The sequence below is a fragment of the Cavia porcellus genome, unplaced genomic scaffold, assembly GCF_034190915.1.
Source record: "Cavia porcellus strain 051 isolate PalLab524CR breed Dunkin Hartley unplaced genomic scaffold, mCavPor4.1 scaffold_15, whole genome shotgun sequence".
Classification (NCBI taxonomy): domain Eukaryota; kingdom Metazoa; phylum Chordata; class Mammalia; order Rodentia; family Caviidae; genus Cavia; species Cavia porcellus.
The window spans coordinates 46564906-46589209 of record NW_026947498.1 but is presented as its reverse complement, the minus strand read 5'-3'; the positions used below and the strand labels follow the sequence as shown (position 1 = coordinate 46589209).

The 24304-nt window shown below is 37.1% G+C and overlaps 1 protein-coding gene across 3 annotated transcripts in view; it reads right to left on the bottom strand.

Annotated features, from left to right (window-relative positions):
- Positions 1–9089: 9089 nt before the first annotated feature.
- The window catches only part of Cmss1 (cms1 ribosomal small subunit homolog), a 341586-nt gene continuing 326371 nt past the window's right edge, over positions 9090–24304 (bottom strand). For all 3 annotated transcript variants that reach the window (XM_063224828.1, XM_013151732.3, XM_063224829.1), the window contains 6 exons: positions 21696–21755; positions 20539–20641; positions 16058–16118; positions 15393–15480; positions 10995–11083; positions 9090–9399 (listed from right to left, as the gene is read on the bottom strand). In XM_063224828.1, coding sequence (XP_063080898.1) covers positions 9316–9399; positions 10995–11083; positions 15393–15480; positions 16058–16118; positions 20539–20641; positions 21696–21755 — 485 coding nt within the window. In that variant the 3' untranslated portion in view covers positions 9090–9315. The remainder of the gene's footprint in view (positions 9400–10994; positions 11084–15392; positions 15481–16057; positions 16119–20538; positions 20642–21695; positions 21756–24304) is intronic.

The window sequence follows — 24304 nt, the reverse complement described above, 5'->3', positions numbered from 1 at the left end:
AAGCACAGGTGGGAGAATTCTTTTACTTGGGGGAGGGTCAGACTTTGGTTCCACTCAACTTTCAACCAGTGGACTGAGGCTCAATCACAGTATGGAGGGCAATTTGCTTTCCTCAACTCCATCAGTTTAAATGTTAATGTCATCTGAAAACACTCCATTTTAGTTACATTTCTTGTTTTCTAAGAAAAACAGCCAACACTCAAAGTTAAAGGAGGAAAAGTTTATTTGGCTCACAGTTTGTAGAGTTTCAGTTCATAGTTGGCTGGCTCCCAGGTAAGGTGGTATGGCAGAAGGGATCACAGAGTAGAAATAGTTCGTGGCAGGCAGAAGCAAGCAGCAAGCAACAGCCCTCTTTTTATCTCTTATCTTCTGTGGATACAGCCTTAATCTTGGCATCAAACCATAAGTCAATCCCAGCATAACATCTTTGATCCCAGAATCATGTACCCTAGATTCAGCCACCTCTGAAAAGTTCCACTTATGAGTGCATGAGGCTTTGGAGAAACATTTAGATGCAAACTATATCACACTCTACAGGATGCATAGAATAAATGTTTGACCAACTGTCTGGGAACCCTCTGGTCTGGTCAAGTGGCCACCTAAAATTTAGTTATCATAGGCAACAATTGCAAACATTTTTGGGGGGAATATTCTCTAGAGATAATTTGGTATATATTTTGTATTCACCCATTCTAAATAAATCTACTTTAAATTTTCAAATATGATTGATATGTTTTACTTTTCAATATTTTTAGAATAAGGTTCCTTAACCCACAACATTATTGTCATTTTGGGTTAGGTATTTCTTTCTTGTAGGTACTATCATAGAATGCTTAGCCATATGGCAAGCTTGCTAAACATCACTCATGGCCCTTGTTTGACACCAGCAATGACCCCCTACCCTCCACTGTTGAGGCAACCAAATACATTTCTGGAGTCTGCAAATGTTCCATTGGAGGGTAAAAATGCCTGTCTGAGAATAACTGTTCTGGATTGGTACCTACACGATCAATTTGTTAGCAGCTGTTATGATATCATTAGAAATTTCAGATAGTTTTAATTTTCTTGATTTCCCTTTTTCTTTTTATATTTTTTAGAATTTTATTTTAAAGAGAACAAAGCAAAACAAAACAAAACACAATAAAGCAAATCAGAACAGAACAATGCAAGTGATACAGGACTTCAAGACAAGATAACAGGAAGTCAACAATAGCTACTATAATGTCTCTCATTTTCTTCAAAACAGCTGACCATACCATGACACAAAATAAAATCAAACAAAACAAAACAGAATAAAACCAATCAAAACAAAAGAATGAAAGCATTACAGGACTTCGAAACAAAATAGGAAAAGAATAATGGCTACCACAACGTCTCTTGATTTGTTCAAAATAGCTATCCATAGCATCACACACAAAGTAATAAAATCAAACAAAACAAAACAGCATAAAACCAATCAAAACAAAAGAATGACAGCATAATAGGACTTCATAACAAGGTAATTAAGAAATCAACATGGGTTACTGTAATACATTCCATTACCTCCAAAATAGCTTCCCATATCATCAGACACAATAAAATCAAACAAAACAAGATAGACTAAAACCAAACCTAACAAAATTATGAAAATGAAACAAGAATTCAAAACAAGATAGTAGGAAATTAACAATGGTTAACACTTTCTTTTTTTAAAATTTTATTTAAGGAGGAAAAAAAAGCAGAGAAAGGGTACAAGTTATACAGATTTACAGAAAAAAATAAACAGTAGGAAATCACTAGTTAATGGATTACATATTGTCATCTTAGAAATAATTGTTCAAGTCACAAAATTAAAGCTTGTAAAGTGGACATTCCAACACTGAGACTGCAAACAGTTCTGTTCAATGATCCAATAAAACTCAGTGATATCATTTTCTATCTTATACACTTAAACATACATGCAGTTATATCATTTAGAGCACTTTCCTTTCCTCTCTTTTGTACAATGACAATTACACATTTTGGGTTTTGTTACTCCCACAGTCCTTATTACTTTTTTGGAAGGGAGTAGAACAAAATGTGACATAACAGAACAGAGTCAATCAAATCAAAAGGGTGGACATAATAGATAATGTAAAAGCATAATACAAGGTGATCAATAATGGTTACCATAATGCCTCCCGTTATCTCTAATAGAATTGCCTATATCATCAGTTATAATAAAATTGAACAAAACAGTAAAGAACAAAACCGACAAAACCAAAACATTGGAGACATTGTAGGTCTTCAAAAGTAGAAAAAAGTCATCGAGAATGGGCGTCATAATGAATTTCACTATCTTCACAGCTGTTGCCTAAACTTTCGAACCTGGTACTATCAAGCAAAGCAGAATAGGGGACGTCAGTCAAAAACAAGCTGGTGAGAGCAATACAGGGCTTTAAATCAAGATAAAGGAAAGTCAAAGTGGGTTGCTATAATATATCCTGCTATTTTTATTTATTTTTCCCTTAATTAAAAGGATAAAAATAAAAAAGTAAATAATGGAGTGGAGATTGAGATAAAAGAGGGCATAACAGCAAAACAGTGCAGATCAAAACATAACCATTTAAGCAGAATAGTGTTTCACCACAAGATAATCCTGACATAAAAGTAGTTACCATATTGTCTCTTTCCTTGAAATCCTTGAGTACAACTTCGTATATTGTAACATTAAATATATCAAAACAATGTAAAATCATTTAAGAGAATGACAGCATTACAGGGTATTTAGAATCAACTAACAGAAAATGAACAATGGTTCTGTATAATCCCCTTGTCTTTAAAAGTTTTTGCTTATACTATCGTACATAATAAAATCCAATAAGATACAACCTGTTTAGACCATTGGAGACAGAAGAACAAGTTTGATGAGACTTCAAAACAAGATGATACTAAATCAGTATTACCTATTAAGATGTCATTTTCTCCAAAATAGCTGTTCCTATCATCCAATCTTCTCTGCCTCATTTCTGTTGAGCTCTTTTTCTGTCATTAGTTGTCAGTTTGTCTTCTTCATTTTGTTCTCTGCTCCATTCATTGTGGCCTCCCCGCCACTATTTCTGGATTCTTTGTATTTTTCTTTTTCAGAATATCCTGCAATACTCTCTGTAGAGTTGAATTGGTGGTTTGAAATTCCCCCAGTTCCTCTTTATCCTGGAAGCACCTTGTTTTTCCATCAATTTCCAGGGACAGTTGTGCAGGATATCTCAATCTTGGCTGGAGATTATTATCTTTCAAAGCTTGAATTATTTCCCCCCACGCTCTTCGTGATTTGATGGTTTGTGCAGAGAAATCTGCTGTAATTCTGATGGGTGCTCCCTTGTAAGTGGTCTGTTTCTTGTCTCTGACAGCTTTTAATATTCTGTTCTTGTATTGAATTTCTGGAATTTTTATTATTATATGCCTGGGTGTTTCTCTGTTAGGGTTGTAGGTGGCTGGGGTCCTGTATGCCTCATACATCTGAGTATCTTTACCTTTTGCTAAATTAGGAAAATTCTCCTGGATTATTTCTGTGAGTAGCTTTTGTAGTTCATTTGTTTGTGTCCCTACTTCTTCTTTTATGTTTTTAATTCTTAAGTTATGGAATCCTCTTACCATCTTCTTGTCTTTGTATTATTGCTGTTTGTTTCTTTGTTACTTTTAAGAAGTTTTTCATTTCATTCTCCCATATTACGAATCTGCCCTCCAGTTCAGATAGTCTGTCCTTAGTTTCTTTCAAGCTGTTATGCCAGTTTTCGATAGAGTTTTTAGTTTCCTGGTAGTCCCTTTGAACCTGCTTCATGTATTCTATGCTTTCTCTATTTTCTCCATCAAACAATTCTCCCCTCTTTTTCTGTTCTTCCATTCCACCATCTGTTTTTTCTTGGGTGGTGCTTAGCATTTCTCTAACTATTCTGCATACTTCTAGCTTCAGGTCATTGATAACTTCATTCCTGAACTGATCTATGAGGCTCTCTAGATGGCGCTTTATGTTTATTGGTGCGGTGTCCACTATTACCTGTTTCTCAGGATTGGGGGCCGAGGAGTCTTTCTTGTTGCTGCCTCTTCCCATATTCTTTGTTCCTTATATATACAAGCTTATATAGGAGGTCCAGCTTCCCTCCCTATCAGCCACAGCCTGATCAAATTGCGCCGGCTAGGTGCTCCTGCCCATCGCAGCATACCAGGAAATTCCAGACCAGGCAGCCTATGCGGGGCCCGCCCCTCCAGGCCACCCTCAGGCTCTGGGATCTGGGTTGTGCCAGTCTACTGGGTCTCCGCCAGCAGCGTCACATAGGCAAGGCACTTCTCACCAATCCCGCTTGAGAGGGGGATACGTGGCTGAAGTCGCTGCAGTGCCCCGCTCCCGCAAGTCTGTCCAGTCCCAGAATGTCCTCCGCTGGAGTCAAACTGTGGTAGAGTGTCAGTTTCTCTCACTCACCTCACCACAAGTCAGTGCACGGCTCTCCGCCCGTCCTGCAGAGCTTCCGTGCGCCTCTCTCCTTGCCGAGCCAATGTAGATGCAGCCGCCGCGCGGCGGGAAACCCAAATCGTGGCTTCCAATGGTGCGGGCTCCAGCCTCCACCCTGAGGCCCCTCTGTTCCTGTTCTAGCACCAGGATTGCATTCCAAGTTGGTTTCTCTCAGCCCAGTTCGTTCCTGGGTCAGCAGAGCATATCTCCACCTGCTTATGACTCCTTACTCCGCACCATTCCTGAAGTCTGAGCCGAGTCTTTCAGAGAGCCTCCGTAGCTGCTGTTATCTGTCCGCCATGTTCTCCCGGAAGTCAAATTAACACTTTCTCTATTTAGATGTTTCTTCACCTATGCCTTTTATAATATCTATTGTACTTTTTGGATCCCACTAACTACTTCAGTTTTTTATGCTAGGGAGATAACTCAATGTTCACCCATATGAGTCCAAACATATCACCCATGACATGATTTCCAGTTGCATCCATTTACCTACAAGAGCCTCAAGATTATCCTACTTTATAGCTGAGTAGATTTCCATTGTATGAAAATACCATATCTTTCTTATCCATTCTGCAGTTGATGGGCAAGTTACTTATCCTTTTTTCTGGTCTCCAATCACATGAAACAATTGTTTTTTCTCCTTTGATTTTCAGTCTCTGAATTTACTTTCCAGTTAAATGTGTTTCTTGTATACAGTATATTGATGGATCCTGTTTCTTGACCCACTCTCCCTGTGCTTCTTTTTTATTGCTGAATTGAGGCTATTATTTGTCTACATCAATGGTTACAACTGGCATGCATTGCTTCATCTCTGCCATGCTATTCTCCTTCTGTTGGTCCTCCATTTTTCCCCTTTATTCAACTGCCTGTCCTGTTTGGCAATCCTCCTCTGCTGCTATTTCTGGAAACATGATCATCTTTATCTCTCTCTAGAATATCCTTCAGCATACTCTGTAGGTTTCATTTGGTGGTCACAAATTCCTTCAGTTGTTTTTTATCATGGAATTATCTTATTTTTCCATCAATTTTGAAAGATAGTTTTGCAGGATGCATCAATCTGGATTGAAGTTGTTTGCTTTCAAGATTTGAAACACCTCACTCTGAACTCTTCTTGACTTGATGGTTTGGGTTGACAAGTCTGCCATGATTCTGATGGGTTTTCCTTTATAGGTGATTTTTTTTCTCTAACAGCTTTTAATATTCTTTTCTTGTGCTGAATTTCTGAGGTCTTGGTTAGTATATGTCTAGGTGTATTTGGTTATGGCTTGTTGGGATTCTATATACCTCGCTTATCTGTATACCAGATCTTTTCCCCATGTTTGGGAAATTTTCTGCTATTACTTCTGTAAAAAGTCTTTTTATTTTATTTGTGTTGACCTGTTTTTTTCACAGATACCTATTGTGATAGCTCAGACCCTGGAATAAAATCCAAGGAAGCAAGAAGTTAAAATTTGGGGAGCAAAGGCTTTATTTTAGGCCAGGCCTGGTGACACAGCCTCTGGTAGCCAATTTGGAGACTGTGCGCCTCACAGCTAGATACAGTCTTCCATGACTGTATCTCCCAGCCTTGCTTTGTGTGGGCTGGAGGTCTGAGATTGCATTTTGCTCCTTTGTCTTGATATTCTCCTGGGTTCCTCCCAATAAGTTGGTTGTGGAGTCTCAGGCACTTCTCATATTGGCTGCCCCTCTGCAGTGTAGGGGAATGGACCAGGTACTTGGGTCTCCCTGACCTTAGCTTTACAGAGAGGTATCAGGGGATGGGGCAGGCTTCTCCAGACCTGTGCAGCTACACTAAGGTTTCCCTGAGGGACAGGCGTGTGTGATGGGGCTGCTTCTCTCAGTCTGCATGTGTACCAGGATTTTCCCAATGGAAGCAGGCACACAGAGGTGTGTTTATCTTATTCTCCCAGTGCGCACTCGCTATCTGAAGGAAGCAAGAGTCTCTAATGGTGGCCTGTGGGTGCATGGGGCATATCTGGCTATTTCTCCCTTCCTGCGCTGGTTACCTAAAGGAGGCAAGCTTTCCAGTGGCAGTGGTGAGCATGCAGGGGTAGGTCTGGTTGTGTCTCCCTGCTCACGGGAAGCAAGATTTCTGAGCTTCAGTTCCCTTTAACCATAGTTACAGACAGATTTCTCAGACATTTTATATTTGGGATTGCCTTATGTTTCACTGTCTTTCCCTATTAGCTACAAATATACTAAACATGAGTTTAGAATCAGGAAGAGGTTATGTATGTGAAGTATACCCAAATGCGTAGACATGCACACATAACATTCACAAGTCTCATGTTTGGTTTTGACAAACTGATTTACATTCTGAAAGGAACAGGCCACAATGTCTTAATTTGTAAGCCAGGTGTGGTGACACATGCCTATAATCCTAGCACTTTGGAGGCTAAGGCAGAATAATTAACATGCGTTAGAGGGTAGCCTGGATTATGTAGTGAATTTAAGGCCAGCCTGAACTACACGCAAGATCTGGTCTCAAACAAACAAACAAACAATTCAGAGATCTTAATTTGTAGGATTTTTTTCTAGATTAATCTAAGACTTATCTCATGACAGGAAGTTTAATACCTGATCTTGCAAGAGTGCATAACTTGCCCGATTTTGATCTGTTAGCCTGTGAGACTTGTTTAAACTTCATAAAATTCGAATGTGGAATTTTAAATATCAATAGCATGTTTACTTTATCACTAAATTTTATTCCAAACACACAACTTGGTAGCCTGAAGTGAAAGAGGAAATCTGGGTTTTACTGTTGGTTTGGCTATTTGAGCAAGTGTTATGTCCCTTCTAAGATTTTATTGTCTATATAACAATATCTTCCCTTCAGGGCTACTTCAATTATCAAACATTACAGACAATATAAATGAGAGCTATAAACACAGGGCTTGGCAGAGTGAATAATCAGCTGACATTATCAAAAAAGACAACTAAGTGAATTTGATCAACAAAATAAACAACAGTACTGTATTCTAAACCATAGAATACAATAAATCCATACTAATGTAAATGAATAATCAAAGCAAATATGGAAAGGGCTCAAGTTTCTTACAGAAATTTCAATGAACAAATATGTAAGGAAGGACAGAAATAGAAAAGTCATTATAGTAGTAATTATTGCAGGCAAGAACTATTGTTATTAAAAATTCATTAACAAGCTGAACATGGTGATGCATGCTCATGATCCTAGCTACTTGGAAGGTTGAGGCAGAAGAATCACAGATTTGAAGTCAGGCTGGGAAACAGTGAAACTGTCTCAAAGCTAAAAAATAAAAAAGAGTTGGGGATTTATCTCTTTGCTCCCTGGGTTCAATCTCCAGCACTATGAAAGAATTGGTGGACATAAGTTTGAGAAAAAAATAGATATTTGCATAGTCTCAAAGGATCTCCCCAAAGATGGATATTAATTACAAAAGGAAAAATAGTATATATTATGGAGAAAACTGGCAGACACCACCTTACCCACGTAACCAACAATGACATCCCTGGCATTAAACTTTTCACCTTATGTATCCTAGATATGATACATTGAAAAGGACATAACACTGTTATAGCTCTGGTCAAAAAACTTATAATTTGAATCTATCACAAGAAAATAGTACAAATTCAAATTGAAGGACACTCAATAAAATGCCTAATGAGTAGTCATCAAAAGTGTGAAGTTCATGAGGGAGAAGGGAAAAATAAGAAGTATCTCTATAAGGAGACATAATACCTAGATATAACATGAAGTCCTGGTATGGATCTTAAACTATAAAAAGACCTTAGTGGAAAATTTATAAAATCTGAATAAAGCCTACAGTACAGTTAACTGTGTTGTACTGCTAATGATTTCTTAGTTTTGGTTACTATTTCATGGTTATTTAGGAGGTTAACATTGAGAGAAGTTGGGGGAAGGGTACATGGGAATTATCTATGTTATATTTGCAACTATTCAGTAAATCTGAAATTATTTCAAAATATTAAATTTAATAAAAATGAATAAGATAGCTTTTGTTAAACAGAATTTAGATCTTGAATGTCTCCAGAAAAGGTTTATGTGCTCAGAGGTGGGTGGAGCTTCTAGAAAGTGATTGGATCGTGGGGTGCTGTGCATGCCTGTGTATTAATGCACTGATGATTCAGAACTCAGTGGCTCTTAGGATGTGAGACCTAGAGCATGATCCGGAAGAGAACTGCTCCCTCTCCAGCTCCTTCCCTTTCTCCCTGCTTACAGAACCTCTTGCATCCGACAGCTGATCATGAACTAAAACTGAGAGCCAAAATACATCTCTTTTCTTTCAAGTTGCAGGAATTTGGTGCTCTGTCCAAGTGATAAAAAAGAGTAAGACAGCTATAAATATATGTTCATAAATTTCCACACATATCTGTGGTGCGTACTAGTTACTCTTCATGTTGGGACCCTGTTTCAGTTTATAAATCTGCCCTATGGGTACCATCTCATGAAATTTTCAACAATCCTGTGAGGCATTCCCATTTTCAAGCAGAAGAGAGACCGAGGCACAGAGAGGGAAGGGGCTTTCCTTAGGTTGTTCAGCTATTCTTTTTTGTCTCTCACATAGTCACAGGGAAAGATAAGACAATGAAAAAGAACTCAGTTCACTCAACAAAGTTCACATACAAGCTGGTGATTCTTTATTGTATGAGGCAGTAGGCAAAAACACAGATTCATTTATTTTAGAGACTTCCCAAACAAGCATTCCCAGTGATGCATGTGGTGATGTGGTTAACATAACAAAAACTAATAGTTGATTTATTGAGTGCTTGTAATACACCTGCATTATTAAATAAGATGCAAATTCTATTGCGAAAACTGGAATCTTCATTAGGATCCAGGATTAGAAAAGGCCCAACTTCAAGGATTCTGACTTACATAGGTTGAATACTCCCAATTCTAAAAGTTCAAAAACCTCCTTTTTTATCTAAATGAGAAAGAGAGAGAAGAGAAAAAAGGTTAAGGTTAAGTAATGATGGTTTTGGTAAAAAAGTTCAACCACCTGGGCCCCTGAGTGTTTACACATCTGCTATGGTCAGAATCAGTGAGCAACAGTTCTAACCCACATTTGATTCTAAATTGAAATAGTCACATGAAAAAAGAAAGAGTCACTTCATAAAACATCAATTTCATTACAGTATCCTTCCATTTTAAGCCATTCAAAGTAAAATGTCATACAATCATGGTTTAAAAACTCCAAAGTGTGCTGTCTATAACCTAGATTACATATAATGTTTCAATTTTATTGCTTTAGGTTAATGCTTTTTTACAGTACTGGGGAATGACCCAGGCTTTTGCACTAAGCTATGTCCCTTGGCTTTTTTTTGTCATTTTGAGACAGGGTTTCACTATGGAGTTTAGGCTGACCTTGAACTCAATTTGGAGCCCAGGCTGGCCTCAAACTCACAGTGATTCTCCTGCCTCATGATAAGCCATTACACCTGGCTGGGCTCAAATCTGTGATCCTTCTAGCTCAGCCTCCCACACTCCTGAGAATACATGTATGCCCACCATGATGACAAAAATTGTCTTGAATTAGTTCTCATTATAACCAGAAAACTAGTAGATTACTCAGACTTTTTATTAAATATAGCTTCTTCATGTGTTTAACTTCAAATTTGTTAACTAGTTTATTAAAACCGGGGGACACACTACAAGGTTGTATGTCTCTCTCTTTCTCTGTGTGTAGGGAATTGAGTGAATTGTTTTTAAATGTGAGCTGATGTCTGATATAACTCATCAATAAATCTGGTTTGGTTAATTTAGGGACATAGATTCATGTGGTAAACTGATTCATTCAGCATGTCTGGAGGAGTAATTCCAAGTCTCTTTGACAGTTACTGCCAATATTTACTCCTGCTTGGTGACAGGCAGCCATGTTTCTTACTGAGTAGTTCCCCTCTATTTTTTCCTAACAGCTACTTCAAAAAATTAGAGAAGATTGAAAAATTGATCCCCTGTTATTATGGGAGGGTAATCACATGGTGGCAGCAAAATCAATTTTTCACATTATGACAGTAATGAATGGTTTTCATAAATATGCAATGAACTAATGCTGTGGTCCACAGGCATTTAAACATCCAATTCTAATCCACAGAGACATCAAGGAATTTTCCCATCCCACAAAACCAAAATATCTTTCTAAATTTAAGTGGGTTTTGGGGGATGTGGAGATGCCAGCAATGAAGCAAGTTTGTGTCCTTTCCTTCCACCAAAATTACACAGATGAGGAAGAAAGGCAAAGATGGCATGGGAAAAGTTCTAAGTCCTTCAAATCTTCCAGGCTGTCAAAGGTAAAGTGTATATGTTTTCCCAGGAGAGACGGGGTCATTGGTCATTTACTGAGCAAGAAAGCAGATGTGCAAGGGGATGAGGTGGTCTATGCAACTGTAGTTACCTATGAATTAAAAGACAGAAATCATTTCAAAAGCCAGAATGTGCTGGCTCCCCACATCCAATACTATTGCTATGTTTGAACTCAAATTCAAATTGAAAAATAAAAAAGGTAAAAAAGACAATTGCCTCGGGAATGTCCATCATTCTCCTCAACTTCTGATCTCTCCAGTTCCAGTCAAATACCAGAAACTTTAAAGGGTTCAAGTTAAGGCCACCTGCAAGAGACAGTAAATAAGCTTTGTAAGTAAAGACCTCATGACATAAAATGATTAAATAGTTGCAGATACCTTTAGATATAGTAAAAATCAAACAGAACAGAATAGAATAGAAGCAATAAAAATAAAACAATGAGTGCCATAAAGGACTTCTAAATAAGACAACAGTAAATTCAAAATGGCTACTATAGTGTATCCTGTTATCTTTGAAATAGCTGCTCCTGCCACTAGATTTAACATAATCAAACAAAACAGAATAAAATCCAACCCAACAAAGCAATGAAAATGATATATGACTTCAAAACAAGACAACAGGTTATCAATGATGGCTACCACCTTCAGGAGATGCACCCTCTAGATGCCACACTGTGTACCATTATCCTCTGAACAGATGATCAGGCGCTGACCCTAGACCTGCAAGGACAGTGAAACACTAGAGTACCACAGGCATCCAATTGCATTTCACCTCCATAGCCATCATCACAGCCTGTGTTTCTCTGGATCAGCAGTTGCCTATGGGGGTGGGTGTTTGGTTGGTACTGCTTGTTTGCCAGTGTGCGCACTAGAAGGAGCTGTGGTCTGGCTGTTCCCACTCCTGCAGCAGCCAGCATATGGCACTGGTTCCCAGGTGGGGATTGCTTCTTCTCACCACTTCTGAGGAGGGCAGAGGGTCTGGCTAAGCCTGGCCCACACAGACTCAGGCACTGGCTGGCCAAGCTTCAATTTCATGAAACCCAGAATGCAGCACCTTCTTCCTGCTGGACATGTGATAAGCTCTATCCTGAAGCTGGAGGCAGTATCTTTTCAGAGGGGTAGAGTGCAACAGAGTCCAAATAATAAAAGAGATGAATGAGGAGAAGGCTGAAGGCAGGTGGGTTTTAGGTGGAAAAGGAAGTCCGGATGAGTAGGCTCCATTCAAAGTCAGCTATCTTTTGATGAGGGTGATCACTAACTTGGACTCCATCCCCTGTTTTCCTGGCTATCTAAAAAACAATTATTGAATGTGAGGGCCAAAGGGAACTTCAGGGAATGTCGAGGTCTCGGGGCTTTGGAGTTGGCACACAGTTGTTCCCACCACTCCAAGTTGTTGGCTGTCAAACTTGCAAACAATGCCTGAAGCACCTCCCTTCAGCATTTCCTTTAGCTGTATCAATATTCCTCTCTCTGCCCCAAATACTTTCTCACATCTCTTGTAATTAAAATATTCTATTTAAAAAATTCTCTGCAAAATTAAAACAATAAACTGGGGAAGACAAGGGGGTGGTGTGTCAGTCTTTCCTTAAAAGTAACTCACTGCTGGTGGGAGAGCAAACAAGTTGAGCAAGTCTGGAATGAAAGCTGGCATTACATAATAAGAGCTTTAATTTAACAAAATGGTTTTCCTTCTCTGATGTTCCCTAGAAACACTACAAACTTAAACATAGTTACTTGCAAAGATGATCAGTGCAGTATTATGTATATTGTGGTACCTCGGTTCGTGAAAGAGGTACCACTGTAATCACAAAAATCAGAAGAGACCCAATTAGCCTACTGTAAAAATATTGGAAAATATAATTTTATCATAGGATATTTATACAGATATTATAAAGGAAAACATAAACCTATTTTATGAAAAGTCTGATGAGATATAGTAAGTGAAAACTGTAGGTTACAAAGGTCTGAGATGTACTATGATGTCTGCTCTATAAAAATATATAAATGTGTAGAACAAAGACTGAAAGGAAATACATTCATTACAACCAATAACAGATTGTTTCTGAAATGATTTTTTCTGCACCTTTTGCATTTTCATGACTTAATAGTTAGAAAATGTCTTTCAATATTAAATTAAAACAAAATTCAGGCTGCAACTGTAATTGGGGTATCTTCCAATGTGTGGAAATTCTTCTTATATTTCAACCACATAAACATCTAAAGTCATAAACAACTACATAAAATTAGCTATATGCTGTCAGTCTCACTTTGTCAGAGTCTCAGTTTCTAGAGTGCTGGGCTATTCTTTTAAAAACTTTGTATGTAGCCTGACACCCTTGGTTAATGAATATAAAAACATTTATCTAATCATGTTCACAAGTTATTTTCATTAATATTATAAAACTCAACAGCTCCTTAAATCAATTTTCCACAGAAAATGAGCCTTCATATTGAGCTCTTGCAACTGCATAGAAATCTAATTTCAATGGCCTGGATAGTCTCTCTCTTTTTCTTTCTGTCTCTCTTGTATACAGACCAAAGTGTCCTACTGAATTGGGAAAGGGTTACCTGGTGAAACATAATAATCTTGTATTTCAGCCAGGCATGGTAGCACATGCTTGTAACCCTGGGACTTGGAAAGCTGAGGCAGGATTGCTGTGAGTTTGAGGGCAGTCTGGGCTACATAGTGTGGCCAGTTTGAACAACATAGTAAGTCCTCATTTCAACTAAATGAAATTAAATTAAACTAAGTTAAACTAAACTAAACTAAACCAAACCAAACCAAACCAAACCAAACCAAACCAAACCAAACCAAACCAAACCAAACCAAACCAAACAAGTCTTGTATTTCAGAAAGGGGAGAGGTAAATCTTCAGCTGAAAAGTGAATAGAAGGCTGCAGTCAGTCTGAGAGTCCATTCCTCACCCCTCCTGATGTCCACACAGCCAAGATCTCCCAAATCCGTGTGCCATCGCACTATGATTGGAACCTCTCATTTGGTCCTTAACTTTCAATGCCTTCCTGTATCCACAAAACAAAAATCTAACATCCTCAGCTTATTATTCAAGGTCCTCCTCTACAGTATGACTTCCATGGAAACACAGGCACTGTAGTCCAGGACTCTCTAAGAAAAATGATGGTCTATTCAGTACTTTTTGAGTACTCAGGTTCTGACACATTATGCTGAGCTCTTTCTTGCCTTTTTATTTTCATAGAATCCTTGTGGTAGGTACTGTGACTATCTTTGTCATTCAAATAAAGAAACATGGTTAGGAAGGTTAAGTAAGTTGCCACCTGGTCTTTGAATTCTGCTGTCTGAGTTCATACTAGAGGCACTTCACTGCCACAGGGTAGTGTCCACTCACTGTTTCCTCTTGATATACCATAAGCATCTGTCTCACCTTTGCTAAGTGGGCTGTCCTCTAATCTTCTTGCCCATCTTAATCCTCCATACTTCAAAGACCAAAGATATTTTCCTGCAAATTCAGAGCAACCTAACAACCATGACTCCACTTCAACTATCACAGGACCTAGAAGTACTCATTGGCATTTACTGTCTCATGTTGTTTCATTCTCATGACACTGAGCTCTTCAACTAGATCAAGAGATCACCTAAGAGAAAGGCCGAGATTGACAGGCCTTTCTGGTCACTTTACCCTTCTAATGCGCTTCACTTTTCTCTCATAAAAATTCAGAGTGCTGAGCAGGAAGGATGTTGTGAGTACTAAATGAGACAGCATCATAAGTTTGTGTAAGTAGGAACTCAAAAAATATTTCCCTTTCTTGTCAGAGGCTGCCATGTTTCATATTACTTTATATTTATTCAGAACTCTTGTATACAATGTGTTCAATTAATCCTGGATGATTTTTATCTGTAAAGAAACACCAGTAGTTTTAGATTTTGGTTGCTTTCTGGCAAATGATCAACTATGGACTGAGTTACTAATTTTTCAGGAATGCCCCTAGACAGTGACAAAAGAAAGTTCTATTACTACCTATACCAAGTAATTTAGAAATGAGCAGTGAAAAGAAGAAATTAAATCTGGTAGATAGAATAAGTAACAAGATCATCAACAGGTTAGTAGATTATTAGACTTTGAGAAATTCAATAAACTATAAAAATTCTCTGATGGAGGTTGTCTGGAATAGTTGGTGGGTATAGCACTGAATGAGAAATACAGTAGGTAAGGAATACTCTAGAATATCCATAGAAACTGCATTTTTTATTTGAATATATTTTATATATCAGCTACAAACAGAATGGAATCTCAGGTAAGCAAGACTCAATCATCTGACAGGAAACTACTCAATACATTCAGCTCTACAAATTCCAGACATTGCAAACTGGTAGACGAAGGCCCTGTGGATCGACAATCTTCTTACAGAAATGAGAATTCTAAATGTTTAGTGGGCAAATGCGTTTGTCACAGTCCTTATCACTCCTCACGGTATTTTATTCACTGGGTGGCTTCAGAGACTAATATTTCAGCCTCCCATTGGGGAATTAACAGAGAGGTCCCTTTTCTCTACATCTGACATATAGTTTCCTAACTTCACCTAAGAGTAAGGCAAACTCCTTGGTCTGGGTAGCAGTACCATTGTCCTCTTTTCTTACCTTGTTTAATGAGTTCTTTAATTCTTCCTGGAGTTCCTACACCCAGATGCACCACACGCTTCTCCAACAACTTTACCTGCTCCTGGACCTATTCCAGGATGGAAAAGAAGAAAGGAAAAATCATTTAAAAAGTATAATCCACGAGGTATTGTAGCGTGCACTACCACCTGTACTCAGGAGGCTGATAGGAGGATCATGAATTTGAGGCCAGCTTGGGGAACAATAGCAATGACTTGCCTTAGAAAACAAAACAAATGCAAGCAAACAATACAACACAGTCACAGGCCAATTTAGAGCACTTTATCTCAAAATTAAGGACAGGAGAAAGGCAACAAATATGGCTACTGTTGATTAGGATCAACTTCCAGGAAAAAGAAGAAAATCCCCTAGAAAATTGGTATGCCCTCAAGAATCCAAGAATCAAATGTCACCCATACAAGAAAGCAGCAAAGCAAAGCAGTGGTTGCTGCAGGAGAGATAGGTATGAAGAAATATGAAATTCATAGAAAACCAGAATGGTTGCTAAATGTGTCATATAAAAAGGCATCAAGAAAACATTTGCTAAGGAGAGTGGGAGAAGAGATCAAAGGGAAGAGCTGAGGTCGGGGAGTACACCGTAGGGATCATGTACAGCTCCCCATCAGAAACCACAGACCCCTGCTTACCTTTATATGTTTTGCAAACAATTTTATAACTTTGCTGTCGCCTCTGAATGCTGTCATCGACCTAATGAAAAGATTAATGCATAAGAAACTGATTCTGAGGGCTGGGGATTTAGCTCAGCGGCATAAGTGCCTGCCTTGCAAGCAGGCAGTCGCGAGTTCGATCCCCGGTACTGATAAAAAAGAAAAAGACAAAAAAACAAAAAACAAAAACAAACTGATTGTGGGATGTGTTTACTACAAAATATACCTAGCTTTATTTAAAATATACCTAGCTTTATTTAAAAAGTGTGTGTATGTATGTGCACATGCATATGTTTATTTCCACACAAAAATATTCTGAAATTTTCTGGTTGCCCCATCTCTATAATGAAATTAGAATTGCCCGTTGAGTACGTTAGCCTGTGTCCTAGTTTTCTGGGAGCTAAGGCAAGAAAATACTGAGTTTGAGGTCAGCCTGGACAACATAGTGAGACCATGTCTCCAAAACAGAAATGTCAGAATTAGGGTGGCTTTTATTCAGGCACATAGCTGATTTGCTTCTCTTATACAGAAGGTTAACCTTAGGTTTCTTTGATGCTTGAAACTTGTGGATCTGCCCTTCCGTAACCATACAGAGTTCTCATGTTCCTATGAGGAGAATTTATCTTTGAATTTTGCAATGTGGTTCTTACCCAAAGTTGTTTGCAAGAAAAATCTTAGAAAAGCAATGTCAGCCCATAAAGGCATTTATAGCCTGTAAAGCCTATAAGTACCTACAAAGGTCTGTGTATCATGGCTGTGAAGGAATCCCATGGGCTGACTTGACAGAGAAGAAGGGTTGGATCCTTCTATCAGAGCAGTCCCATTGTTTTTATTTTGTAGTCTGAGTTTCTATACATAATTTCTTTTATGGAAATGCTTCTGCCAAAAGGAAAGAAGGAAGAAAGGGAATGGAGAAGGAAGCATAGAAGGAAAAAAGTAACTAAAAACAGACACAAAGGACCGGCTGACTTTGGGCTGTGAGATCAGGCAGGCATTATAAATGACGGAGGCTATCAGGGAGGTAGGTGTGATGATGGAGGGGAACCCCAGTAAAGGAATCAGTCAGTCTCACCTAAGGCTGTTACTAAGATATGAGATTATGGGCCCAGGGTTATGAGACCTGATTTTTGGAGAAACCAAAAATCTTTTAACATGTGCATTCTAATTTTAATGATGGGCAACTCATTCAAATGTTTTAGATACAAAATACTTATGGGGCACATTTGGTCAGACTGATGATTTACAACTTTGACCTAAATATCTGTGTTGTTTCAAGGTATTCAATAATTTGGATCTAGCTCTGTTCAGCCAGACAGTCAGCTCTTGGGGAAGGGGTCAAGAGCGTGCTGGTCAGTGCCTTCCACAGTTGCTTTCACTAGCTGTAGGGGAGCAGGCCCTCAGCCTTACCGGTGGCTACTCTATAAATGGCCACATTACAACCTCTGCCCGTTTTTGTAGAGATGATACCGATGATGCTCTCACTATGTCATTACTGACAAAGCTGTAATTCTCAAGGAACTGTTTTTAAATCCAAAGAAGACCATGAGTCTGCAGCTGGTAATGTTTCTGACTTCTTCTGGCTGTGAGAATGTGAAGGCCTACAGAAATTGGGCCTACAATTGAATAGGACATTATGGAAGTGATCTGGAACAGTAACTCTTACTTAACCTGATTTTTTGAACTTTTTAACTTTGCATCATTTTTATCACCAGTATCTCCTTTGTTGTCTGTGTTTCTCCATATCACCAAAAATTCTGTTTTGAGTTGACATGGATATAAATGAACAAAAATAAAATCTTTTAACTGATATTTGGAGATAACCTAACATAGGAATTTTACTTTATTTTATATATCATTATGTTTTGAGAAATATCACTGACCAGGAGGAATACACAAATTTGCAAAATAGTGAATCACGTTATATAAGTTCTGTTCCATGTGAGGTTTTACTTACATATAGGTTTTCTCTGTTAACTAGAAAAACAATTTAACAGCTCATATCCCTCAAGAGAATGGATTTTCTTGCAGAAGTTAGAATTACTGAACATTAGCTTTTATAAGCATAGCTTATTCTGCCTGCTCAGAAATCACCTTGACACAAGTCATAATATTATTGGGAACACAGTAAAACAGTGAGAATTTGTAAATGAAATGTGACAACACAGTGCTGCTATGCCCCTTTATATACAGTAAAAACTCAAATCAATTTGACAACTTATTTCTAAGAGGTAACTTCTAGGTCAACCTCTCTTTGCCATTATTATTTCAATCAGAGATGAATTCTGTGGTTGTTGGCTTTTAAAAGCCCTGAAAAATCAATGTGCACTGATTTCAGGACCAACAAATACAGCTGTTCAGAGAATGGGGAACTGAAAATCAGTTAGTTTGGAAGCAAGCTGAAAGAAACACCTGCTTTACTGGGAGTGGGATAAGACTTAGTGTGTGTGCTTAAGTAGAGAGAGGAAAACTGGAAAAGCTGTTAAAGTTTAACAACTATGTTTTTCATTATTCAAAACATGATTAGATAATTTTATTTATAAAAACACAGTACAAATAACTTTTATGGGGCTACAATAGTGCAACCTAGTGTAGTTGACCAAATTCCTTTTTTTCCTGACTTGGATTTTCCTTTGTTTTGTTTCCTGTCAGAGCATGACTCAGCACCTGGCTGCCAGAGAGGGTTACCCTGAGTAAATTCCATCTTACTCTCTTGGTTCTTCTCTGGGGAGCTGAATTTTACCCTAAATCAATGGAAGCTTTTTGTATATTCCACAAAAATGCAATAAATGAAAAGGTACATAAAACATAGGCAAACTGGTTTTAACATAAAATTTTTACATTTAAATGGTTGGTCCTTATGAAATTTACCTTAGTATAAGAAATGAGATATAAAATCCAACTTCATTTTTACAGATGGCTATGCAGTGCTCCAAACCAATTTGTTAGGTAATCTATATTTCTCACCTTAGCCACATGCTACATTTTCATATGCATTTAGGTCTATTTTTCAACTTTACTTATCTGATCTGTCAAGAGGTGATAATTCCATATTGGTTCCATAATTGAGTCTTTGTAATATATATTTGATAGGAACAGTATCCTCTTGTTAGTATTGTTTCACAATTTCCTTGTTCATTTTTAATTGCATATTTTCTTGTTTAAATTTAGAATTAGTTTAGTGTTAAAAATAATGCTAAAAAATAATGCTATTGGGTTTTTATTGGGAATTTATGAAATTTCTAATTATTCTAAGTAAAACAGATGTAATAATATTGAATCTTTCATTCAAGAATATGGCACACATTTTTCTTTGTTCAAGATTGTTTCTCTTCCATACTAAAGGGCTGATAAAGTAATGTAGTGAATGTATAAATTTAAAGTTATTACAAAAAAAAAAAGACACACTGCCATTTATCAGCCTCAAGATACTCCCCCTCACTTTGAACACACTTATTCTCCGGGTCTTGGAAATGTGTCTTTTACTGTAAAACTGTTAAAAAAAAAACTTTAAACATTCACCCTGTTTTTGATCATTTTGCACTGATCAAATATTTATAGTAAATTTCTGCTAAATAAAAATATTATGGTGTGTTGCCATCCACTTTATTCACTAGATCCAGCACCAAGCAAACTTCTGGCTCTTCCCTGAAGTCAAAATGACCATAAAAGTCACAACTGCATCCATTTAGGACACTGAGGCAGCCAGAGATCTCAGTTCCGAAAGGTGCTTCAAAAAGCAGAAGTAAAGATGTGATAAGTGTGTTCAAAGCAAGTGGAAGTACGTTGAGGAGGATAAATAGTATGTGTTTTACTGTAATAAATTTAAAAAATACTGTAATTTTTGATCATATCTCATATGATGTTTTCTTTAAACAGATTTTGGTAAGTTCATTCTTTGGCATTCTACCATGTCTTACTATTGTTCTGACCAGACCTGGTTTCCCCCAGTTTTCCTTCTAACAGGTTATTGCTGGCATGCTTCTACCCCTGCCTTCCACAGGGTATTTCCCCACACAGCAGGAAAAGATCCTTTAAGATGATGACTCAAATCCCCAAAGTCCTCTACTCACAATGCTCCAGTGGCATTCTGCCTTAGTGTCTTTCTGTTTACTGCCAGTCTACTCAGACTGGATTGTTCTAACTGTCCTCCCAGACAGTTGCTTGGTTCTCCCCTTTACTTTGTTCAAGCCTCTTCTCAAATATTATCTCCTTAGAGAAGGTTTCTATGACTCATCTTTTATAAATTCTCCCCATCTACTTTTGTTCCTTTTCCATGTTTTATTTTTTCTCTATATAACTTATCACTCTACTGCACATTATATGCATGTTTCCTCCCCACTGGGACATAAGTTCCACAAGGGCAGAGGCTCTGTTTCATTCATTGCTGTTGCTCCAAACATCAGGTTGCCAGACATTAGTTACTTCTTAGACACTTAAGAGGAATTGGTGAAGCTTCTGACCTAATGAGCTCCAGAGCTCGGACGGCAGAGCTGCAGACGATCAGCATCAGGACTGACTTCTTCTCACTGTGGTTTTTCCGAAGTTTTACCCACTTAGGACAAACTAAAACAAAAAAACAAATACAAGCCACACAAATTTATGCTAAATATAGCAAAAGTTTCCAAAGCTAAGTATTCTCCAATTACTTACTAGTGTTTAAGCAAAAAAGAATATAATGACTACTGTTCATTATAATTCTATTTTCTGGTTATGCTAGACTTTAGATTAAAATGACATGCAATTAATTTACAACACAATACATAATACACACTAATATAGTTTCAATATTTTAATTTATGTTTGATGCTTGAAGGTACTCTTGACTAAACAGGAGAAGAATTCTAATTCTGTTAAATTTTAAAATGACATCCACCATAAGACATAAAATGGAACTGACCTTTAAATAATAGCCAATATTTCTCACATACTGTGCTAAGCATTTTATACATATTTTAAAGTTGTATAATCCACTAGAATTGTTGACTCCATTATTAGCTACATCTACATTTGCTGAATTTGGTGCTGGAGAGGTTACTCAGTGTAGTTATCATAAAAAATGCTTACAATTTGAAAAAATGTAAAGTCACTATATCTAAGCTTTCATTGCTGGCCACAAAGAAATAACTTGATATGAATAATCTAGTTATCTCTGGCTATGCATAATACATACTGCAAAGATCAAATTAGGTTGATTTTGGAAGAGTTCTGAGTTCTGAACATGTGAACATCATAGCCAGTATAGTGTAATCATGGCTCATCTTCATTATCTTTCAGATAACAAAACCAAGTCCAGGGGAGGATTCAGTGACTCATTCTTGGTCAAACAACAAAGTATTGGATCACATGGGTCTACAGTACTATTCTCTAGTTCCTAGACCAATACTGCCAATGTGTTATGAAACAAAAATGAGGCCAAAACCCAAGTTTTCAGTGCCAGACCAAAACAAGTATAAATTTAAATAGGTTAAAAATTAACATTAAGATGGAGCCAAAGAAATTCATTTAAAATGCTCACCTAAGATGGAAAATTTTGATTTTAAATGTAATTTTAAAAGTTTGAAAGAGACAAATCTTATTTTTCATGAGAATAATTTTTTAAAAACCATAGTTTACTTACTTTCTTTTAGGTAGGATGAAAAACTGTGAGTCAAGTCATTGGCCTTGAGGAAACAGGAATCTAGATATACGAGAAATATGCTCAGTAGGAAATGTTACAAACATTCAGTCAAGCCAGTTAAACATAAATGTGATATATATTCTTTACAAGTTACATAAAATTAGTAAGCTCGTGCATTTTAAAGTGTTTAAGATAACTACAGTATCAAAGAGAAATAAAGCTTTAACCCTCCACAAAGCTGGCTAGAATTTTTTTCAATTTCAGTTTTTTTATTAGTACATGTTTGTGTACATAATGATTATATTCCTCATGGGGACAGTACATAACACAGTCTAATTCTTTTTTTCATTCCTCTCACCTCCCTCCCTTCCTCCATTTTGTGGTCCACTTCCCTTTTGTAAAAGATATTATCTCTCTATTTTTTCCCTCTTATACTTATTTTGCTGTTTATCTATTTATTCTCTTTTGTTTAGTTTTTATTGGTACATGTTACAGTATACAAGATTACATTTTTTATGGAGAGTGGGCACATATATACAAAACACCTCAGTTGTTTTTTAACCCCTCTCCATCTCTCCATCCCCTCTCCATCTCTTGGTCCCCTTTCCATTTGAAAAAGGTTTATCTCCCTGCTTTTTGTTATCTTTTATTTTGCTCTTTATATTTTTGAGGTTCTCATAAGAGAAACCATGAAACATTTAAGCTTGTGTGCTTAATTTGTTTTACTTAATATTATGTCTCGAAGTACATCCATTTTCCTACAAATGACTCAAGGTTAGCCTTCTTTAAGGCAGAGTAGTATCCACTGTGTAAACCCACTCATTTTTCTGTTGATGGAATATAGGCTGCTTCCAGGATTTAGCTATTATGAACTATGTTGCTACAAGCATGGGTAATGTGTGTATCACTATAATATGATGTCTTTAACTCTGTTAAGAAGATACATAGAAGAGGTATAGCTGGATTGAATGCTTGTAATTTCTTACAGTAGTGAAAGAGAATCTTTCTGTATCACAGACTAATGAAAAACTTCTATATTTCAAATCCATGAAATAGGCAATATTACAAAGGCAAAGTGAAGTGGCCAAAAAGAGATGTTCAAACCCATTAGTGATCAGAGAAGTGCAAATTAATACAACTGTGAGACAAAGTGGTCATCTGGAATGGCAAATGTTAGAAAGATTGTGCAATATCAAGCATTGAGAATGCAGGGTGATGTGAATGCTTGTCAGCTTTAGTTGGAAATGCAACCTGTCTGGAAAGTAGTAACATTAAAATTATATACCTCAGGATACCAGCATAAATAATGGGAAGAAATCCATTTTTGGCTGAATGATGCAAATAAATCCTGATGTGGTCTATAAAGGGACATACACAAGGATATTCACCCTGGGACTATTTGTGATACTGAGACATGCGAGGCAACTTAAGGATACATATATGAGAAAATAGAAGAGTAATACACAGTAGATGAAAACACTAGAATACTATGTAGTATTTAGAAGCAATGAGTTAGATATACATAAAGCCATGTAAGTATATCTGGAAAATGAAGAGGCAAAAAAAGGAATGGGGATCAGTACAAGATTATTTAATTAAAATTTAAAATGTACACACAGAAATATGACATTTTTATAAAAATATATACCTATTTGAATATATATAGCAATATTTTAGAATGAATGTCTAAAAGGAAAGAAAAATTTATTTGGGAAGAATGGAATAATGTATCAAATATAATACTTTATGGTCTCACATTAAAAACCACACATTAAAATAGGAGCCTTGTCAACCAAAGATAATCATCACTATATCAATTATGTAACTGTACCTGATCTCAGGTACTACTGTCCTGAGATGTATAAAAAGTCAACATCATGGTTATCAACCTCTTTCTCACAGTGTCAGGGAATGAACTATTACCAAATTAAATTTATATTGTGACTTAGCGCACATCAGTCACATCATGTGAGTAATTTCAAAATTGTAACTTATGCAGATGTGGAGTTTTGATGGATTTAAAAGCTATAATTCCCTAAGCTTTCATATAGTCACACTCACCTGGATAGTTTTTTTCTTTTTTACAAAAGATGCAGATTCCTAGGATAGACTGAATAAACTCTGTACGGCATAGTGAGTTAGAATCACTGGAGAATGAGGCTAGACTGTTTTTAAAGGAGTTCCTGGGCAAAACAATTGCAGCTAGCCTTAAGCACTTAGATCTAAACCACTGATCTAAACACTCTATGGCTGTCAGGGTACAGCAGAGGTTAATTAGCTCCCAGTAAGGTTGGCCTCAAAACCCTAATTAAGTGTCCATGTGTATGAGATCAACAATGTACAGTGCACAGTATTAATTGAAAAGATATGTTCCTGCCTTACAGACACAAACAACCTCAAATTAAAACCAAGTTTGACACTTGACAAACTGAATAGAAATTATATTTTATTATTTATATCTACCTTATGCTTAGGCCTCTTCTCACCTACCATAGTCTTTTTTCTTTCTATGATTCATCAGTATAGTAACACGCCTTTTTCTCCTAAAGCTTCTCATGATTTTTCTTTTCTTTTCTCTGGTGCCGGGATCAAACTCACGACTTTCCTTT